This window comes from Schistocerca gregaria, chromosome 5, assembly GCF_023897955.1.
Source record: "Schistocerca gregaria isolate iqSchGreg1 chromosome 5, iqSchGreg1.2, whole genome shotgun sequence".
NCBI classification, from domain to species: domain Eukaryota; kingdom Metazoa; phylum Arthropoda; class Insecta; order Orthoptera; family Acrididae; genus Schistocerca; species Schistocerca gregaria.
In genome coordinates this window covers 154,392,660-154,415,764 of record NC_064924.1, presented here as the reverse complement: position 1 = coordinate 154,415,764, position 23,105 = coordinate 154,392,660, and the positions used below count along the sequence as shown (strand labels likewise).

The 23,105-nt window shown below is 44.1% G+C and overlaps 1 protein-coding gene across 1 annotated transcript in view; it reads left to right on the top strand.

Annotated features, from left to right (window-relative positions):
* Positions 1-23,105, top strand: part of LOC126272947 (lachesin-like) — a 384,023-nt gene that overhangs the window by 275,308 nt on the left and 85,610 nt on the right. Inside the window, exon 2 of the mRNA XM_049976245.1 lies at positions 10,254-10,350. Within this exon, the coding sequence (XP_049832202.1) occupies positions 10,302-10,350 (49 nt within the window). The 5' untranslated portion in view covers positions 10,254-10,301. The remainder of the gene's footprint in view (positions 1-10,253; positions 10,351-23,105) is intronic.

Sequence of the window (23,105 nt, the reverse complement as noted above, 5' to 3'; positions counted from 1 at the left end):
GGAACGGCTTGACATGCCATTTCCACCTGGCGCCTCAGTTGGACCAGCGTTCGTGCTGGACGTGCAGACCGCGTGAGACGACGCTTCATCCAGTCCCAAACATGCTCAATGTGGGACAGATCCGGAGAACTTGCTGGCCAGGGTAGTTGACTTACACATTCTAGAGCACGTTGGGTGGCACGGGATACATGCGGACGTGCATTGTATTGTTGGAACAGCAAGTTCCCTTGCCGGTCTAGGAATGGTAGAACGATGGGTTCGATGACGATTTGGATGTACCGAGCACTATTCAGTGTCCCCTCGACGATCACCAGAGGTGTACGGCCAGTGTAGGAGATCGCTCCCCACACCATGATGCCGGGTGTTGGCCCTGTGTGCCTCGGTCGTATGTAGTCCTCATTGTGGCGCTCACCTGCACGGCGCCAAACGCGCATACGACCATCATTGGCACCAAGGCAGAAGCGACTCTCATCGCTGAAGACGACACGTCTCCATTCGTCCCTCCATTCACGCCTGTCGCGACACCACTGGAGGCGGGCTGCACGATGTTGGGGCGTGAGCTGAAGACGGCCTAACGGTGTGCGGGACCGTAGCCCAGCTTCATGGAGACGGTTGCGAATGGTCCTCGCCGATACCCCAGGAGCAACAGTGTTCCTAATTTGCTGGGAAGTGGCGGTGCGGTCCCCTACGGCACTGCGTAGGATCCTACGGTCTGGGCGTGCATCCGTGCGTCGCTGCGGTCCGGTCCCAGGTCGACTGGCACGTGCACCTTCCGCCGACCACTGGCGACAACATCGATGTACTGTGGAGACCTCACGCCCCACGTGTTGAGCAATTCGGCGGTACGTCCACCCGGCCTCCCGCATGCCCACTATACGCCCTCGCTCAAAGTCCGTCAGCTGCACATACGGTTCACGCCCACGCTGTCGCGGCATGCTACCAGTTTTAAAGACTGCGATGGAGCTCCATATGCCACGGCAAACTAGCTGACACTGACGGCGGCGGTGCACAAATGCTGCGCAGCTAGCGCCATTCGACGGCCAACACCGCGATTCCTGGTGTGTCCGCTGTGCCGTGCGTGTGATCATTGCTTGTACAGCCCCCTCTCGCAGTGTCCGGAGCAAGTATGGTGGCTGTGACACATCGGTGTCAATGTGTTCTTTTTTCCATTTCCAGGAGTGTAATACGCTCGATCTGTCCAGAACATTCTTCAGAGCAGTCGTGAACAATTGTAGACCCATGAAGTGGCGCATTGTTGTCAATGAATGACACTCTTGATTGACTGCAAATGACCTCCAGGGAGCCGAACATTACCATTTTCAGTCAATGATCACTTCAGTTGGATGAGACCATTCCTCACAAACACATTTCACATTATAATGGAGCTACCAAAAGCTTGTGTAGTGTTTTGTTGACAGCTTGGTTCCATGGCTTCGTGGTGTCCGCGCCAAACTTGAACCCTACCATGAGCTCTTACCGACCGAAACCTGCAGTCATGCTGACGAGGCCATAATTTTCAGTAGTCTAGGGTTCTGTGGCAGGAATAACAAGACTTTTGGTCAGGTGAATACAGGGTTATAAATACAAAATCAAATAGGGGTAATGCTGGAGTAGGTTCAATAATGAATAAAAAAATAGGAGTACGGGTAAGCTACTACAAACAGCATAGTGAAAGCATTATTGTGGCCAAGATAGACAGGAAGCCCACGCCTACTTCAGTAGTACAAGTTTGTATGCCAACTAGCTCTGCAGATGACGAAGAAATTGAAGAAATGTATGATGAAATAAATGAAATTATTCAGATAGTGAAGGGAGACGAAAATTTAATAGTTATGGGTGACTTTAATTCGAGAGTAGGAAGAGGGAGAGAAGGAAACATAGTAGGTGAATATGGATTGGGGCTAATAAATGAAAGAGGAAACCGCCTGGTAGAATTTTGCGCAGAGCATAACTTAATCAGAGCTAACACTTGGTTCAAGAATCATGAAAGAAGGTTATATACATGGAAGAATCCTGGAGATACTAAATGGAGCCCGCATCTCGTCGTGCGGTAGCGTTGTCGCTTCCCGCGCCCGGGTTCCCGGGTTCGATTTCCGGCGGTGTGTTGTCCTTAGGTTAGTTAGATTTAAGTAGTTCTAAGTTCTCGGGGACTGATAACCATAGATGTTAAGTACCATAGTGCTCAGAGCCATTTGAACTAAAAGGTATCAGATAGGTTATACATTAGTAAGACAGAGATTTAGGAACCAGGTTTTAAATTGTAAGTCATTTCCAGGGGTAGATGTGGATCCTGACCACAATCTATTGGTTATGAACTGTAGATTGAAACTGAAGAAACTGCAAAAAGGTGTGAAATTAAGGAGATGGGACCTGGATAAACTGAAAGAACCAGAGGTTGTACAGAGTTTCAGGGAGAGCATAAGCGAACAATTGACAGGAATGGGGGAAAGAAATACAGTAGAAGAAGAATGGGTAGCTTTGAGGGATGAAATAGTGAACGCGGCAGAGGATCTAGTATGTAAAAAGACGAGCGCCAGTAGAAGTCCTTGGGTAACAGGAGAAATATTGAATTTAATTGATGAAAGGAGAAAATATAAAAATGCAGTAAATGAAGCAAGCAAAAAGGAATACAAACGTCTCAAAAATGACATCGACAGGAAGTGTAAAATGGCGAAGCAGGGATGGCTAGAGGACAAATGTAAGAATGTAGAGGCTTATCTCACTAGGAGTAAGATAGATACAGCCTACAGGAAAAGTAAAGAGACCATTGGAGAAAAGAGAGCCACTTGTATTAATATCAAGAGCTCAGATGGAAACCCAGTTCTAAGCAAAGAGGGGAAAAAAGAAAGGTGGAAGGAGTATATAGAGGGTCTGTACAAGGGCGATGTACTTGAGGACAATATTATGGAAATGGAAGGGGATGTAGGTGAAGATGAAATGGGAGATATAATACTGCGTGTAGAGTTTGACAGAGCACTGAAAGACCTGAGTCGAAACAAGGCCCCCGGAGTAGACAACATTCCATTAGAACTACTGACAGCCTTGGGAGAACCAGTTCTGACAAAACTCTACCATCTGGTAAGCAAGATGTATCGGACAGGCGCAATTCCGTCAGACTTCAAGAAAAATATAATAATTCCACTCCCAAAGAAAGCAGGTATTGAGAGATGTGAAAGTTACGGAACAATCAGTTTAATAAGTCACAGCTGCAAAATACTAACGCGAATTCTTTACAGACGAATGGAGAAACTTATAGAATCAGACCTCGGAGAAGATCAGTTTGGATTCCGTAGAAATGTTGGAACACGTGAGGCAATACTGACCCTACGACTTATATTAGAAGCTAGATTAAGGAAGGGTAAACCTACGTTTCTAGCATTTGTAGACTTAGAGAAAGCTTTTGACAATGTTGACTAGAATACACTCTTTCAAATTCTGAAGGTGGCAGGGATAAAATACAGGGAGCGAATGGCTATTTACAATTTGTACAGAAACCAGATGGCAGTTATAAGAGTCGAGGGACATGAAAGGGAAGCAGCGGTTGGGAAGGGTGTGAGACAGGGTTGTAGTGTGTCCCCGATGTTATTCAATCTGTATATTGAGCAAGCAGTGAAAGAAACAAAAGATAAATTCAGAGCAGGTATTAAAATCCATGGAGAAGAAATAAAAACTTTGAGGTTCGCCGATGACATTGTAATTCTGTCAGAGACAGCAAAGGACTTGGAAGAGCAGTTGAACGGAATGGACAGTGTCCTGAAAGGAGGATATAACATTAACATCAACAAAAGCAAAACGAGGATAATGGAATGTAGTCGAATTAAGTCAGGTGATGCTGAAGGAATTAGATTAGGAAATGAGACACTTAAAGTAGTAAAGGAGTTTTGCTATTTGGGTAGCAAAATAACTGATGATGGTCGAAGTAGAGAGGATATAAAATGTAGACTGGCAATGGCAACGAAATCGTTTCTGAAGAAGAGAAATTTGTTAACATCGAGTAGATTTAAGTGTCAGGAAGTCATTTCTGAAAGCATTTGTATTAAGTGTAGCCATGTATGGAAGTGAAACATGGACGATAAGTAGTTTGGACAAGAAGAGAACAAAAGCTTTCGAAATGTGGTGTTACAGAAGGATGCTAAAGATTAGATGGGTAGGTCACATAACTAACGATGAAGTATTGAATAGAATTGGCGAGAAGAGGAGTATGTGGCGCAACTTGACAAGAAGTAGGGACCGGTTAGTAGGACATGTTCTGAGGCATCAAGGGATCACAAATTTAGCATTGGAGGGCAGCGTGGAGGGTAAAAGTCGTAGAGGGAGACCAAGAGATGAATACACTAAGCAGATTCAGAAGGATGTAGGCTGCAGTAGGTACTGGGAGGTGAAGAAGCTTGAACAGGATAGAGTAGCATGGAGAGCTGCATCAAACCAGTCTCAGGACTGAAGACCACAACATCAACAACAAGGGTCCAACTGGTTTGGTCACGAGTCCAGGAGGGCACTGCAGGCGATGACGTGCTGTAAGCAAAGGCACTCGCGTCGGTCGTGTTTTGCCACTGCCCATTAACGCCAGACTTCGGCGTACTGTCCTTACCAGTATGTTCGCCTTACGTTGCACATTGATTTCTGCGGTTATTTCACGCATTGTTGTTCGTCTCCTGGGACTGAATACTCTACGCAAACGCCGCTGCATTCGGGGAGGGCCTGCGGCTACTTCGTTGACTGTGGTGATAGGTAATTCCTGAAATTTGGCATTCTCGGCACAATCTTTACACTGTGGATCTCGAAATACTCAATACCGTAACGATTTCCTAAGTGGAATGTCCCATGCATCTAGCTCAAACCACCATTTCGCTTTCAAAGTATTAACTCCTGCCGTTCGCCCCCAATCACATCGGAAAGCTTTCCATGTGAATAACCTGAGCACAAATGACAGCTCCGCCTATGCACTGCCCTTTTATGCATTGTGTACGCAGTCCTACCGCCATCTGTATATGTGCATGTCTATCCCCAGATACATGTAATCTGCTGTATATATTGGAATTTTACTGACGATTTGTTAGGATTTGGCAGGATAGTGAAGCGACTTTCAAATAATTTATAGGATAGGTGATTGATCGCATGGGTTAAGCGCAGTGTTCGATTTTCAGCGCTAATGGACAACATATTGTAAAAATGTTAAAGCGTAATATCGGATGATAGCATAGCTCTGTCGAAATCTGTCATTCAGTGACATGCTTTGTCAGCAATATTGGCTTGTGAAGTTTTCTTCAGTTACATTCCGATCTGACTGCCTGCTGGAGGTGCACTCTTTAATAACACCAGGCCACGTATTACGACTGGAAATTTGGAAAGACGCTCTATTCATTGATAAGTGCCATTTTTCTCTACGCCTTATGGTTTCCACGCAACCATTTTAAGAAACTACGAAATTAACTATGAATAACACTGCACAGTAAAGTCATTGTTGGCGGTCCGTGTCTCAATTGCTAAAAGTAGAACCCCTGTGGGATCACTTCATCAGCCGGTCGTCTTCAGGAACGGGTAGAGGAATCAAGTTAGAATTTATGTCAAGTAGTACAGTGTACTATACCTGGGTGATACAAAACGTTTAAGCTTTTAAGTCAATACAGTCAAAACATACGGCTGTTAATGTAACATATGTCCTGACAAACTCACTCATCAAAACCAATCGTGTACATATCGTTGACATAAATCATAAAATTTGGCAAGAAGCAGGGTTTTACAGTAAAAGTATAGGAAAAAATCAGAAAACTGTTAATTAATAATTGCATCAAACAAAAATTATTGTTTTTGCCTTTAGCTGTCAAGCTACTTGGTACCGGTGTAGAGGTATGAAGTTCAATTTCATGTCAAGTACTAATTTCTATGGTCCCTTGACGGCGTAGATAAGCATCAACATAAATGCAATCAAAGATTCGGCCATATACGTTGTATGTTTTAATTCATGCAAACTCGCTCAGAAAAGCCTGTAGATGAAGTAACTAGATACAAATTGCGCCTTGTAGTCTAGTATGGAAATCAGTGTGGTTTCACGTTAGTCTTCCTATCCTTCCGATGTAGGCCATCTTATAGTGGCAAAGGGTCATTCACAATCTGATCGCGACCACCGAACGCCTCCATCACATTGGTGATAGCCCGACTGGTCTTTGCCACACATGTCATCAACGAGATACATTATCACACAGACTAGCATCTTGCGGGCGAAGAGGCTGGCACCGGATTCGCCGACAGATGGCATTCCTTACCCCATAAGCTGAAGCTTCTTTCTCGATAGACTTTACTCTTTATCTGGGCTTTTCTGTTTTCCCTCTGCTGAAGATCAATTAGGTCTTATGGCTTCTCAGACCTTACGCCCACTATGTAGTCGGGTGTGACAAAGATCCTGAAGTCGTTTAATGAACAACGTAAGAGCATATGGACTATCAGACCAATTGTGTGATTGGATTGAAGAGTTCCCAGATAACAGCATGTCATTCTCAATGGAGAGAAGTCTTTCGAAGTAAGAGTGATTTCAGGTGTGCCACAGGGGAGTGTCATAGGACCGTTGCTATTCACAATACACATAAATGACCTTGTGGATGACATCGGAAGTTCACTGAGGCTTTTTGCAGATGATGCTGTGGTGTATCGAGAGGTTGTAACAATGGAAAATTGTACTGAAATGCAGGAGGATCTGCAGCGAATTGACGCATGGTGCAGGGAATGGCAATTCAATCTCAATGTAGAAAAGTGTAATGTGCTGCGAATACATAGAGAGATAGATATCATGTAGCTACAAAATAGCAGGTGAGCAACTGGAAGCAGTTAATTCCATAAATTATCTGGCAGTACGCATTAGGAGTGATTTAAAATGGAATGATCACATAAAGTTGATCGTCGCTAAAGCAGATGCCAGACTGAGATTCATTGGAAGAATCTTAAGGAAATGCAATCCGAAAACAAAGGAAGTAGGTTACAGTACGCTTGTTCGCCCACTGCTTGAATACTGGTCAGCAGTGTGGGATCCGTACCAGATAGGGTTGATAGAAGAGATAGAGAGGATCCAACGGAGAGCAGCGCGCTTCGTTACAGGATCATTTAGTAATCACGAAAGCGTTACGGAGATGATAGATACAGTGGAAGACTCTGCAGGAGAGATGCTCAGTAGCTCGGTACGGGCTTTTGTTAAAGTTTCGAGAACATACCTTCACCGAAGAGTCAAGCAGTATATTGCTCCCTCATACGTATATCTCGCGAAGAGACCACGAGGATAAAATCAGAGAGATTAGAGCCCACATAGAAGCATACCGACAATCCTTCTTTCCACGAACAATACAAGACTGGAATAGAAGGGAGAAGCGATAGAGGTACTCAGGCTTCCCTCCGCCACACACCGTCAGGTGGGTTGCGGAGTATGGATGTAGATGTAGAAGATCCTGACCCCTGTGCTTTTCGCCAAGATGTGGTGAAAACGCACTGGAAGTGGCACAGGCTTCCACGTTATCGTGCTTTATTTGCAAATATGTTACACCTTGTCTTTAATCGTCAAGGTATTGGACAGTTTTCCCCTTGTTCTGGAGCCTTCTATCATTGTGTTCTTCCTAGCGAAAATAAAATGAATAAAGAAAATAAATAGAAAAAAAAACAGGAAAACCAGGCCAATACCGTGTGAGGAACCAGCTGGAGGGAAGGAGGGATCGTCACCAGGCACCGGATTCGACTCCTGCCCACCTTGTCTCCAACCCAGACTGAAGCTGTGTCCGTTCTTTCTGCAATGTAACATAAAAACAAAACAAAACATTGACAGAAATAGAGGCTTAGCTAGAAAAAGTGGCAAAGTATACTACGGGAAACAGAATAGTTGACTTAAAAAAAAAAGGTAGAGCACTTGAACAGAGAGAGGTCCCGACTTTGAGTCCAATTTTAATCTGTCAGTATGTTTCAAGACATGTTGTTGAAATCTGACATTATTGTCAGTATCCCCTGAAAGCCTAGATACAGAGTTTCAAAAACATGCTTTTATTGGCATTAACTGTCCAATAGAGGTTATTTTTATTGATTTACTGCTAGACTAGTATTGGACACATGCTGGTCATCAGCAGCATCTTACGTCTAGTGTATAGTGTTTACTATTACTTAACGTGACTGCTACTTTTCCGTATGATTGAACTTGCCTTATGTACTGAGATTTTCTAGAAGAAACAAAAGAAGTCTGTCAATGACACTTGTATAATCATCAAACTATGTAGCTGTATTAATCAAAAATGGTTCAAAAGGCTCTGAGCACTATGTGACTTAACTACTGAGGTCATCAGTCCCCTAGAACTTAGAACTACTTAAGCCTAACTAACCTAATGACATCACATACACCCATGCCCGAGGAAGGATTCGATCCTGCGACCGTAGCGGTCACACGGTTCCAGACAGTAGCGCCTAGAACCGCTCGGCCACCCCGGCCGGCGCTGTGTTTATCCGCATATTAATTTGGGATGTAATGTACTTGTCAATGGCGATGTGCTTACCCCCCAAAGATTCCGTGTAAGATTTCATTTGAAACATTACATAGTTTAATTTATACAACTACGCCAAGTAATAACAATTAAAGAGGCAATTTAGAAAAGCGATGAGGTACGCACCTGGCAACTGAAAAGTCGCGGGATCGAATGTTCGACGAACAACAGATTTCTCAGCTTTCTTTCTAACCTAGCACTTACCTCTCGACTACGTGAGGTGTTGCCAGAAACAACCCATGGCTCTCATTTCATGTTACACTCTAGGTCCCGTTTCCACAGTCGTTTAAGTGGTGTAGGTCAGGTATACGCAAGTCGTCGAAGTGGCATTCAATATAAAAACCTGCACCAGGACATTTTTTTCAAATAATCAGTAGTTATTAAATCACTACATAGATCGATAACAATAATTTATACGTCCAATGTCAACACCAGTACCAGATTTAAAAATAATTTCACACTATACTTCCAGCTGCTTCAAGTCTGTCACATTTAGTTCACATACAAAGAAGTACTTTAGAATCACAATAAAACTAGAAATTCACTGAGAAGTCGTTTCTTGTTGGTTTATAAATCATTTAAATAAAAGATTACAAATGATGCAACAGTTCTGTAAAAGTGCCCGTCGTTCCGAAACAGCACATGATTTGATGAAAGTCGTCTCTATGGGCCTAATTTTAAAGTGAAGACCGATCAGTGAAAATACCAAACACCTGAGGTCTTGCACTAGATAGTAAAAACCACGCAGTCCGCCCAGGCATCTCGACTGGTTGACGTCAACCAATGACCCAGTCTTCGAAGTCGTGAAGGAGATGTGCTCATCGCCAATTACAATTTCCAGCTCCTGTCTGTCGGGCTGCGGCCACAACGAATCATCTTTCTGCATTATCTCCGAGTCATGAATAATGCGTTTCAGCTCTCCCATTACACAATTGCGCACATGTGCTTCTTTTCTTATCATAGTATCGTTCCTGTAATTTGAGTTATTTGCATATCGTTGTTTCTCATCCTGCCTAAATTCGAATTCCAGTAATTCATGTCCGAATTTACCTTCATGACCAATGTAATAACGGATGTACATGTCCGTAGACATTTTCTACCCGTTTCATGCACGACCATTGAGCCACACGAAATTATTATTATTATGTATATTGTCACGTAGACGAAGGTGTAATTAGATGAATGACGGACACTTTGTTCAGCACTTGCACATTCAAGAGCGCGGAGTGAACTGCCTCCAACCAGAACACATAGAGTCTATATAGAGTTATAGAACATTCCAGCACAATGATTCTTTGAAATTTGTGGATACTTCTCGAATGTACTCGAGCCGAATATATAAATTAAAGTTTTACAGTCCAAGTGAGTTTTGAACTCACGACCCTCCATGCAACAGGTCAGCATTACAACCACTACACCACGGTGCTACTCAGCCTCTTCTGCAACAATATATATAATTACGTCGCATGAAACCCTCAGACGTCCGTCATACATTAACTTACTTTTTGGTTCGAATGTAAGTAAGTAAAACGTTCTCGTTATCTCTTTATAGTAGAGTTTTTCTAATTCTGAACCCTAGTATCTGTAACAGAAATATTGGACGCTTTTTATACACTCCTTTTATGTGATTTGCTGTGTTGCTGTATCCTGTCGTAATCAGACCAGATTATGTCGATGCTTATGACTGTCTCTCACGGAGTGAGCAAGTGCGCTGACTCGTTCGTTTGCCTGGTGTGTTCGCAGCATGACCGGCGCGCCTCTGGTAGCCACTCTGCGGGGCAGCGAGCCGTGATGTGGGCGCTGCTCTTCCTGCTGGCCGCTGCCCTCGCCACAGTAGCAGGTGAGTTCACACAGTTCCTTGACACTGTATTGCAGCGAGTCTATACATGCAGGAGGCGTGTCTGGCTTTTTGTGAAAGAGAGGATCTCATTTTCATAGCGTTAATTCTGTTATCTAGGTCCACGTTCTTATAAGCCAGTAAATTAGTGATTGCGTCCATATATGTGGCGTGTGCCCTTCATTAACTAATATACGAGGGTCACTCCAAAAGAAATGCACACTATATTTGTAAAAATACAGTTTTCATTCTGCGTGTGTGAAATTCTTACAGTGTGTAGATACATCTTTCCCGCTTGTTTTCAAACTTAGTTCAACCTGTTCCCGGGAGTGGCGCCGTCACAGCATGTCTTCAAGATAGCTGCTACACTTGACGTTCGTCAGAAGCAACGTGCTGCCATATCGTTCCTATGCTGTGGAAACGAGACAGTGGTAAACATCCACGAGACGTTGAAAAAGGTGTATGGAGATGCAGCTGTCGATCGCAGTACAGTTAGTCGGTGGGCAAGCTGGTTACGCAATGAAAGCGGGCACGGCAGTATTGAGGATTCTCCTCGCAGCGGCAGGCCTCGTACTGGACACACTCCAGACAATGTGCAAAGAGTTAACGAATTGGTGACTGCTGACAGACGCATCACAGTTAACGAATTGCCACGCTACGTTGGGATATGGGAAGGAATTGTTTGCAGAATACTGGAAGTGTTGGCGTTAAAAAACGTTTGTGCTAGGTGGGTTCCCAGGATGTTGACAATGGCTCACAAAGAAACAAGAAAAACGATATGCAGCGAACTTTTGGAACAGTACAAGAATCGTGAATTTCTTGGAATAATTTTGACGGGTGATGAAACATGGCTCCATAATTTTTCACCAGAGACGAAGAGGCAATTAATGGAGTGGCATCATGCAAAGTCACCCAAGAAAAAAAGTCTAAACTACACCTTCTGCTGCAAAAGTTATGGATACAGTGTTTTTCGATTCCGAAGGACTCTTGCTTGTGGATATCATGCCAAGTGGAACCATCATAAATTCTGATGCATATGTGATGACACTGAAGAAACTACAAGCCTGACTGAGTCGTGTTCGACCACATGTGCAAAAGCAGGATGTTTTGCTGTTGCACGACAATGCATGGCCACATGTCAGTAAAAAAACCATGGAAGCGATCACAAAACTCGGATGGACAACACTGAAACACCCACATTACAGTCCTGACCTGGCTTCATGTAATTATCATCTCTTTGGGAAACTGAAAGACTATTCGTGGAACAAGGTTTGATGATGATGACTCCCTTGTGCACGCTGCCAAACAGTGGCTCCAATAGGTTGGTCCAGAATTTTACCGTGCGGGTATACAGACGCTGGTTCCAAGATGGGGTAAAGCAGTTAAGAGGGATCTAAATTATGTGGAGAAATCAAAATATTGTTCCTCAAGAATGTATCTACGCACTGTACTACTTTCAAACATGTGGAATAAAAGATGGATTTTTTAAAAAAAAGTAGTCTGTATTTCTTTTGGAGTGACCCTCTTACATCCTCTGTACTTTAGACTTTCCTAAAAAAAAACTCCATTTTTCGAGACGAGAACGGAGCCCAAACATGATCATTGTAATTATCAAGTCATCCAAATAATGTATCAATTGGGGTTAGGTTGGAAGAGTTGTTCAACGTACGAGGTGTGTGATAAACGTAATGAGACTTACAATCAACAATGCTGTGTTGTTCTACTTGTGTAGACCCGTGCGTTCATCCCTTCTAGATGATCAGTCCGAGTTTGAGCTCCGCACGGGCATCGCGAGACTTTTGAGAGCACTGTCAGTGTAGTTGTGTTTTTGTTGTGTATTACGAAAATGAAACAGCGAAATTTAGAGGAACGTTATGCCATCAAGTTTGTGTTGTGACTGACAATTCTCAATTTTTCACAAACACAACTTTTATTGATATACGTTCACAAGATCGAGCAACAAACGAAAGGTAGCAATAACAACGCCAGTAAAAGTCTCTTTAATTTTCCACAAAGGTTCATGGCAACGAACACACACCTCAGTAACAGTCCAGTTCAGAGACGAAGACTTATTATTCAACGGTTGCAGTACACCAGATCGGCATCCGGCGTGAACTGAACTTCGGGGCTGGTTCTAGCTCCTAAATACACTCCTGGAAATGGAAAAAAGAACACATTGACACCGGTGTGTCAGACCCACCATACTTGCTCCGGACACTGCGAGAGGGCTGTACAAGCAATGATCACACGCACGGCACAGCGGACACACCAGGAACCGCGGTGTTGGCCGTCGAATGGCGCTAGCTGCGCAGCATTTGTGCACCGCCGCCGTCAGTGTCAGCCAGTTTGCCGTGGCATACGGAGCTCCATCGCAGTCTTTAACACTGGTAGCATGCCGCGACAGCGTGGACGTGAACCGTATGTGCAGTTGACGGACTTTGAGCGAGGGCGTATAGTGGGCATGCGGGAGGCCGGGTGGTCGTACCGCCGAATTGCTCAACACGTGGGGCGTGAGGTCTCTACAGTACATCGATGTTGTCGCCAGTGGTCGGCGGAAGGTGCACGTGCCCGTCGACCTGGGACCGGACCGCAGCGACGCACGGATGCACGCCAAGACCGTAGGATCCTACGCAGTGCCGTAGGGGACCGCACCGCCACTTCCCAGCAAATTAGGGACACTGTTGCTCCTGGGGTATCGGCGAGGACCATTCGCAACCGTCTCCATGAAGCTGGGCTACGGTCCCGCACACCGTTAGGCGGTCTTCCGCTCACGCCCCAACATCGTGCAGCCCGCCTCCAGTGGTGTCGCGACAGGCTTGAATGGAGGGACTAATGGAGATGTGTCGTCTTCAGCGATGTTAGTCGCTTCTGCCTTGGTGCCAATGATGGTCGTATGCGTGTTTGACGCCGTGCAGGTGAGCGCCACAATCAGGACTGCATACGACCAAGGCACACAGGGCCAACACCCGGCATCATGGTGTGGGGAGCGATCTCCTACACTGGCCGTACACCTCTGGTGATCATCGAGGGGACACTGAATAGTGCACGGTACATCCAAACCGTCATCGAACCCATCGTTCTACCATTCCTAGACCGGCAAGGGAACTTGCTGTTCCAACAGGACAATGCACGTCCGCATGTACCCGTGCCACCCAACGTGCTCTAGAAGGTGTAAGTCAACTACCCTGGCCAGCAAGATCTCCGGATCTGTCTCCCATTGAGCATGTTTGGGACTGAATGAAGCGTCGTCTCACGCGGTCTGCACGTCCAGCACGAACGCTGGTCCAACTGAGGCGCCAGGTGGATATGGTGTGGCAAGCCGTTCCACAGGACTACATCCAGCATCTCTACGATCGTCTCCATGGGAGAATAGCAGCCTGCATTGCTGCGAAAGGAGGATATACACTATACTAGTGCCGACATTGTGGATGCTCTGTTGCCTGTGTCTATGTGCCTGTGGTTCTGTCAGTGTGATCATGTGATGTATCTGACCCCAGGAATGTGTCAATAAAGTTTCCCCTTCCTGGGACAATGAATTCACGGTGTTCTTATTTCAATTTCCAGGAGTGTAGCTCTCACCAGCCAGACAGGTTTTGGTGTAGTGAAAGTTCCTGCTGACCGTGGCTCGAGCTCCCGCAGCAGCAAGTAGTGTTCGGAACGTCTGTTTCCATTATCTTGTATGTAAATAGCCGGTGTTTACCACGGTGATTTTGGTACGCCTTAGGCAGAGACTACCTCGTCCTGTGTGGTGTAATATGGGTTGCCGGCTTTCAGGGGCTACCTAGGCTCCGGTATAACAGTTTCTGTGTTAAACTTGGGGATCATTGAGTGTGACCTTCAAAAAGGTGAAGCAGATCTATGGGGAACATTCCTTATCAAGAACAGAAGCTTTTTCCTTTAACAAATCATTTTTGGTAGGCCAAGAATACAATGAAGATGAGCCTCACTCATGGAGACCTTCCATTTCAAAACCGACGAAAATATCTAACGTGAGCGTGTTCTTGTGAGATCAGACCGACGTTTAACAATAAGAATAGTGGATTACCTGTTAAACAATTTCGCCGTATATCAAATTTTGACAGAAATTCTGCACATGCAAAAGGTTTTTGCCAAAATGATGCCAGAAGATTTCACAACTGAGCAAAAGGACAATCGAAGAAACGTGTTCGTCGATTTTTTTGAGAGGATTGCCAATGACCATGAATAGTTTAGTAGTGTGATGGCAGGTGATGAATACTGGATTTCTAGGTGCCATAACGAGACCAAACGGCAAAGTGAGACATCTCGACAGAAAAAAAGCTCGAATGTGTAAATCAAAGATCAAAACAAAGCTGATTTGCTGCTTTGACGGTAGGGCTATCGTTCATAATGAATTTATTCATCCAGGACAAACTCTAAACCAAGTGTTTTAATATGATGTCCTTGAATGGCGCAGGAAAAGCTTGAATTAACTGAGACCGGCCGTAGCACACAAGTTGATGCTGCATCATGACAACGGAAATTTTTCAACTCAAAAGGCACTCCTACTGTTCCACAGACTCCCTTATCACCTGCTCGGAGTCGTTGTGACCTTTACTTATTCCGAAATGGAAAGAAAGTCTTAAAAATAAATCATTTTGGGACTCCGGAGAATGTGATCGACGTGTTAAGGACCCTACCAGCACTGCAACAAGACTGGGAACAACGAAACCGCCGAATTGTAGCTGCCGAAGGGAACTATTTTGAAGGGGACAGAATTGTTGTTTGAAAAAAAATAAAAATTTTATGGCTAGAAAATCAATCGCATTACAATTTCCACTAACCTAGTATGTCTTAAATACTCTGTGAGCACTGCCGACTCAAAATGGGCTGTTAGTCATTAAAAGCAGTTACGTCTGATAATCTATATACAAATTAAAACAGACCTCTGCGAGCTCTGTCTTGGAAAAATAATAGGAACAAGCCATTTTTGCTAACAATTCCTGTGCCTAGGAATTGGATACACAACTATGAGAGCGCGCTGAAAAGTAATTCCTCCGAATTTTGTATGTGAAAACTGATAAAGCTTTTAAATAAAAAAAGCGTTGGTAACATTCTTCATGTTTACGTTCTTCATGTACACAAATTTATTCCTCAACATAGTCGCCGCGATGGCGAAAACATTTCTCCGAACGAGAGATCAGTTTGTTGATAGTGTCACTGTAAAGTACTCGACTCTGTTCGTGGATCTACAACCTCACCTCTGCTTGCACCGCTTCATCACTATCAAAGTGAAGTCCTCGAAAGCCTGTAAACAGAAGAAAATTGGATGTAGCCACGTCGGTACTGTACGGAAGATGATCGATGGCAGTGAAGCCAAAGCATCGGATTGTTTCACAGTCGCTGCGCTCGTGAGTCATCTGGTATTGTCGTGCTGATGAAGAGGGTACTTCATTTGTGGACGAACTTCTCCAATTCGAAACTCGATTACAACATGCGGTTTCTCATGCACCCCCTTCGTTACCTTACATACAGCCATGTTACAAGCTGTTATTCGGAACCCTATAGAGGCAGAGGTCTGCAAACAGGTACACATGAAGTATAAGGATGTTGGATGTCAATACCATATGTTTTATTTGAAAATATTTAAGAGATTTCAAATACAAAATTCGGAGGCATTGCTTTTCAGCACCCCCGCCTACAAAAGAATGAAAGTACAGAATGAGAAATACCTGAATGTGCTTTTGCTTGCTGATTCTTTTTCAGAAGAATGAAGATGATCTCCGAAGATCGGTAAAACATCTGATCGAAATGTGCAAGAAATATTACTTACAAGCATCTACTAATAAAAGCCAAATAATGACATTTCGAGGAAAACACCCATTCGGATGAAAAATTGTTTTGGACATTTCAGTTTTAGAATAAATCTCTAAACCTCTTACTTATGCTGTGCTATAAATTTTTGATTTTGAGTCTGATATTGAAAATGAAATGCACAAAGTCCGAGCTGTATGTGGTTTCATTAGGGGATAAAAAAGTGAAGCAGCAGAGATGAGGTGTATATGCTGATTTTAGAACACAAATAATTATTTTCAAGATGAACGAAAAATGTCGTGAAAATTAGAGATGCCGCATGAAAATGCCAGGTCACGGAATTCGGCGGAAGATCCTGAACTACAGCCCAAATGAAAGAAGAGGAAAGACTCGGCAAAGATGGGGATCAGTTTAGTCTGCTGTGTCTTGCAAGTTAGCAGCTTAAGCTACGTATGTTTGCTTATGTTGGTTAACACACTGACTGTTAAGCATTGGGTTGCTATATGCCACATATGGAATTGGGGATCATTTTGTTTGTGATTTTCCAACCGGCATTAGCCTAATCCTAGAAAGGAAGATGATGATGATGATGGTGTGAGTAGAGCCTCCTATCGGGTAGACCGTTCGTCGGGTGCAAGTCTTTCGGTTTGACGCCACTTCGGCAACTCACGGGTCGATTGGGATTAAATGATAATGATTAGGACAACACCACACTCAGTCCCTGAGCGGAGAAAATCTCCGACCCAGCCGGGAATCGAACCCGATCCCCTAGGATTGACATTCTGCGGCGCTAATCACTTAGCTACCAGGGCCGCACAAGATGATGGTGATATGTTAATACATAAGGTTGAGCATTGAAGTTAGACTCAAAGTTACTATAAATTGATCGACTTGGCTTCTTAACTACTATCATGAGACCCAATGGCTCGAAGATATAGGGGACGTCAGTCCCATACTTTGCAAACTGTCTATCTCCTCTTTAATTTGATCGTTCATGACGAAAGGCACTAGATGTACTCTACAGAACTTACAAGTTAGTGATTGCTCTAAGAATACGTGGGCTTGGAACTTTGTTGCACAACTCAATGCAGGTTCAAGCACATACTGCACTGCATATATTACGTATTAATTTCGCAGTTGAAACTAGATTTATTTGGTCTTGAATTTGGAAGCCAAAAAGTGCAAAAGCGTTTAAGCTAAAAATGTTGGTAATTGCCTAAGGACATATTACCAGCAGTATTGGTTGGTGATCTATCTTGTTATATTTAGCTTGGACTACGAGCTGACCCCGCAACGGAGTCGACTGTCTCTTGTCCGTCACCACGCTGCACTGAGGATACTGCAGCTCTGGGGAGCCTACGCTCCGGCCGGTCCGTGTCAACATTAATAAGAGACAAGGACGCGTCTGTGTCCAAATGGAATTCTGCCGTCGCTCCATTAATTTCCAGCTGGAACATGAGTTTCTGCATCCCGTCTGCTGCTGCTGCTACTGGCACCGGCAAATTAGCGTGCGGTGTGCCCGTCGGCGCTCGTCGTTGTCTCCCGTCGCCAAGGCACTCTTGTGAGATTCCCTAATTTCCGGCAGCAAAAGAGTAACGCCACGGAACGGACAGTAACATCGGGCTGAAATTTTCATATGATTTGCTTTCACTAACTTTTCTCGGACTATTTGACAACGACAGGGAGTAACATTCTGTATGAGCTTCCGATCGCTTTGGAACACGCTAACGGCAAACACAGTGCTTCTTTTCGTGCATGCCTACCTGTGATTTGGGGGAGGGGGGGGGGCAGCTGATCGCTAACTACTGTTTTAACTACGGAATTTCGCTTTGCAAGACAACTGGACAATCAGATGCTCGATAAATCGGCTGTCATCAGTTGATCCTAGAACACGACGGTTCTAGTACTACTAAGAAAGTCGACACGGAAGTATCGTGAAACATAACTTACTCTGACGCCGTTACTTCGTAAGTTTTGACAGATATTAGCACATCAGTGTGAAGATTCGCTGATGATATTGCTATCCTCAATGAAAGTGCTGAAGAATTGCAGGACATGTGTAATGGAATGAACATTGTAATGAGTACAGCATATGAACTGAGAGTAAATCGAAGAAAAACGAAAGTAATAAAAAGTTGCAGAAATAGGAACAGCGAGAAACTGAACATCACAATTGGGGATGACCAAGTAGGTGAAGTTAAGAAATTCTGATACCTAGACAGCAAAATAATTCATGATGGACGAGCAAGGAGGATATAAAAATCAGACTAACAATTGCAAAATGAGAATCCCTGGGCAAGAGAAGTCCATCAGTATCAAACGCAAGTCTTAATTTGAGTAAGAAGTTTCTGGGAGTGTACCTTTTGAGCGTAGCATTGTATTGCAATGAGATATGGACTGTGGGAAACTGGGAGAAAGAATCGAAGCATTTGAAAGGTGGTGCTAAAGGAGGATGTTGAAAATTAGGTGGACTGACAAAGTAAGGAATGAGGAGTTTCTCCGCAGAATCGACGAGGACAGAAATATATGGGAAACAATGACAAGAAGAAGGGACAGAATGGTATGACGTCCGTTATGATATCACTGAATAACTTACTTGTGGTACTAGAGGGCGCTACATAGCGTAAACCTGTACAGGAAGACAGAGACTAGGATACATCCAACAAATAATTGAGGACGTAGGTTGAAATGGCTACGCTGACGTGTAAAGATTGGTACAGAAGAGGAGTTCTTGGCGGGCCGCCACCCTACCACCCCATCCCCTCCCCCCACCAAAAAAAAAAAGTCTGCTAGATTAGACGACTTTAAATCCTTACCACTAATTTCTCTATCAGTGAAATGTATATTAACATGAAGGATAATGTTTGTGCGCACCATGCAGCATACTGTTTACAAAACAAACAATACTTGCTACTCAGTCTTGCAAGTTAGCAACTTACGCTACGTGTGTTTCCTTATGTTGGTTAACACACTGATTGAATCTGTGATTATTTGGTTTGATAACCGTGATTGAGAGTCATCAAACCACAAACATAAGAAAAACTTAAACTTTTGAGGTCTGAGTTGTGTGCAGTTTTCACTTCATTTCGTAAATGTTTTTCAAGAAGACTGTAAAAACGCATTCTGACGTCCCACGTCAACTATTAACTTTGCCTGGCTGTGAAGAACAAAATAACAGACGGACCGTTTGCGTCGTCGAAGTTAGCGAATGGTGGAGGGTGAGGTGATGCTGATGCAGCTGCAGATCTTCGCTGGTTTTGTAGTGGTGGTAAAAGTAATTTCTGCTATTGCCATTGGCATTCCCACTTTGTTCTTGCTGTCGCTATAGTTGCTGCAACTGCTGCTCCAATAGCTTTAGAAACGCAGAATTCATGCTTCGCATTGAATACCTACACAGGGAGAAAGTCCTCGTCACCACATTTCCGTCGTCCTCAGCGTAGATAGAAAACAGTATATGATCATTCGCATTGGGGTGACGCAGAGACCAGAGAGACAAACAGGTGGTTCTGTGTTCAATGTCGGCGGATTTCACGAAGTGAACGCCTAGTCAGAAGCAAAATCCAAAGCACAGAAAATGTCGTCTTAAGCTTGCGCACACAGTTAATGAAGCAATGCTAACCAAAATACATAGACGCACCCAAGGTCAGTCGCTCTAGCACGAATGGTGCGTATCGAATACTCAGACCAAGTGAGTTAGTACACTGGTCAGCACGCTAGACCCGCATTCGAGAGGACGACAGCTCAAATCCCCATCTGGTCACCTAATTCAGGTTTTCCATGATTTCCCTAAATTGCATGAGACAAATGGCGGGTTGGTCTGTATAAATGGACAGGGCCGATCTCCTTTCCCGTCTTTTCCTAACCGGGGCTATCGCTCCATCTCTAATGAGCTCATTGTCGATGGGATTTTAAACTCTAATCTTCGTACCTTCCTTCCTTCGAAGGCTTAGAAAAATAGCGACAATCATCGTAAAAGAGCGGAGCCACAATATTTATTGGCACTCTCACGTCAGTTGATTCTCCCACGTGACATACCCACAGCTGCGGCGGCGCCATCCACTGGAGTAATCTGCGGCCGTAGTATCAATTATCTCTGTACTGCCTGGATGTGGAACTGCAGTTGTTAGAGCGTGCTGACCAAAGATCGTCTTGGTGCGAGGCCGCCATATTGAAATTTTGCAAGAAAGGAAGTGTCATAATGACACTGCATAGTCAAGATATCTGTAGAAGAATACTATGAACTGTAGAGTAAAAACTGTGTGGTTCTGATACATATCGCGAGTATTATTTGTGCGTTTGACAAACTGGTCAGATAATTGCTTCGGACTTACTTTCTCAATGTTTTACTTATTCATTCAACTGTTCTTCAAAATAACGATATAAAATGCAATAGAAATTGTCAAATTATTATATTAGCCAAACTTTTAAGCAAGTGTAATTCGTAAAGTCAAGTGTCACAAAAAACGCAGATGCCTATTGTACATCGTTAGCTTAGGCGTACCACGATGAAAAAAAATTGGGAATGAAATACTCGAGGACTGCTTACGAAGAAATCGAAATAGGAATGAGCGCCTACTTCTCAGTCTAAAGTGACATACTTTTTATATACTTTCTTAGTGATGCATTACCTATCTTTATTAATGTACGCTCGCAGTATGCATGCAATATGTACTGCAAATTCGAGTATGTATCCCTATGAACAGATCACTTAATGTCATGGTTTTATTACGGAAACCTTCATTTCTGCATATGTCATGTGGTATGTTGTATTTTGAGTATATATAAAGTGGTATAGTAGATTCTGGGAATATGTATGGGTTACAAGTCACTCAATTTCCTGTTGCATACAGCTTGTTCGTTTCAAGTAAAGACATTGAAATATCTGGAAAGCTACACTTCGGATCAAAAAGGTTATAATCCCAGTTTGTTTGTCTTGGAGGGGAACATCTAAAGATACCGCACTCGATCCGCCATCCGACCCAGTGCGTGGGTGGCGGGGGAAACTTTGAAATCTTCAACTGGAACCCCCGTTCTGTGTTGTAGATTAGGATTCGACGGCAAAATCTGCATACGTTTTGTATGAAGCACTTTATTCGCTTCGCCACAGATGGCGCTGAAATCAGGGGAACAGAGATGGCTACAGAGTCGTAATTTACGACATGCTACTCAGTGAGCCTTGAATATCCAGTGTCACGTGGGAGCCCACCTCCAAGCTTCGGAGGTAGGACAGACCGGTATTTCATAACTTCTAATACGAAACCCCATTCGCAACGCCGTATTCCTCCGACATACTGGATAGGGTACTACGCAGCGCGCTACTATGGTCGTGGTTCGAGGCGAACCCTACACGATTCAGTTGTTTTGGGTAGTAAGTATTTGAATCATAATTCGTAGGAATCACGTTCCCCGCAAGAAAAAGGACGCGTGTTTCGGTGCATTCAGGAATGATATCTTCAAACCGCAAAAGATACCACATCAATAATGTTTTATTCACAAATACTTTCAATTATAGATTCTCATGACTACACAGAATCACAAATATTGCATTGAAAGGCAGTTCATTAAGTAGTTAGATATAAAAGAACGCTCAGTTGTTCATAATGCCTATACCTGAACTTTAGTTCGCTGATTTCGGCTATTCGAAAAAGTTGTCAGAGCAGTATTTTGCGGATAATAATATTGGATAAACTTTGGAAAAGCACGGTCACGTTTTTCGTATTGAAATGAAGTCCTAGCCTGTGGTTGTAGCAGGCATCAGACAAGCGTTAAGTACGAAACACTATTAGAAAGTCGGGTGAAAACACAGTAGTTTACATAAGCCCGAACGAGTCCAGTCACACATAAACTGGATGGCTTCCAGTCGACTAGATAACGAGACCGAGTGAGCTAGATTGCGTCTTTGCTTTAGTGCCGTCAACATTACATAAAATGTAGTATCGTACACAAGGAATCTTGAGGACGTGGCTGGAGCCAACCAAATCTTCCGTCTGCTTGCTCCTTTCAATAGACATAGAAGCACCATCCCAGGGAAACCGTATCGACAGCAACAGTATAAAGACGGTGAATAGTGATTATGATGTCATTATAGCAACTATGTTTACGGAAGTTAATAAATCCGACAAGAAGGCTAGTAGAGTGTTTCTTCTAGCAATAGTTGATAAACGGATGTTATCATCTCAATTACAGAGTGAATCGACATCTCTTAGTTCCAGAAAGATGGACGTAGAGGAATTGTGGACAAAGATTAAGAAATCAAAATATCCACGGGTGTACTGCCGGTCGATAGTGTCCAAAGGGTACAATATTTCGGCGATCAAACATGTCGCCATCGTCAGGTGAACTGACTGACTGAGCTCCTGTGAACGTGCCGGCACGGAGAACCGTACGCTATGGCTGCTCAGGGGAAACTGGGTTCGGTCACGGCCGCGGCCGATTTAAATACCGTCCGCCCGCGGCGCGCTCCTTCCGCCGTCCGCGCCCCGCGCCACGGTAGCGCGGTGGATCAGATTGCGACGGCGTCTGAGATGACGTCGGTGTGATGGCTCTGTCCGTCGTGGTCGTCACAACTATGCGTTTGCTCGATTTACTCTTGATTAACCCAATCGCTGGTTCCCAAGCCTTGCTAAGATTATAGCCACAGTCACGGTTTATGAGGTCGTCATTGGTGCGAATTTCGATGGCCTCTCTAACAACGCTGTCCCAGTATCTCGACGTCTGTACCAGAATCCTCGTGCGGTCATACACCATAGCGTGATTTTACGACAAACAATGCTCGGATACATCAGTCGAGTGTGCCTCTGGTGTTCACGGCATCGATCCTCGACGGTACGCATCGTCTGACCAATATACGACTTGCCACATTGACACGGAATCTGGTACACTCCGGCCTTCCTCAAACCGAGGTCATCTTTGGCGCTCCCCACCAGTCCACGAGTTTTATTCGGAGGACAAAACACAGTTCCGACCCGGTGTTTCTTCAGAATGCG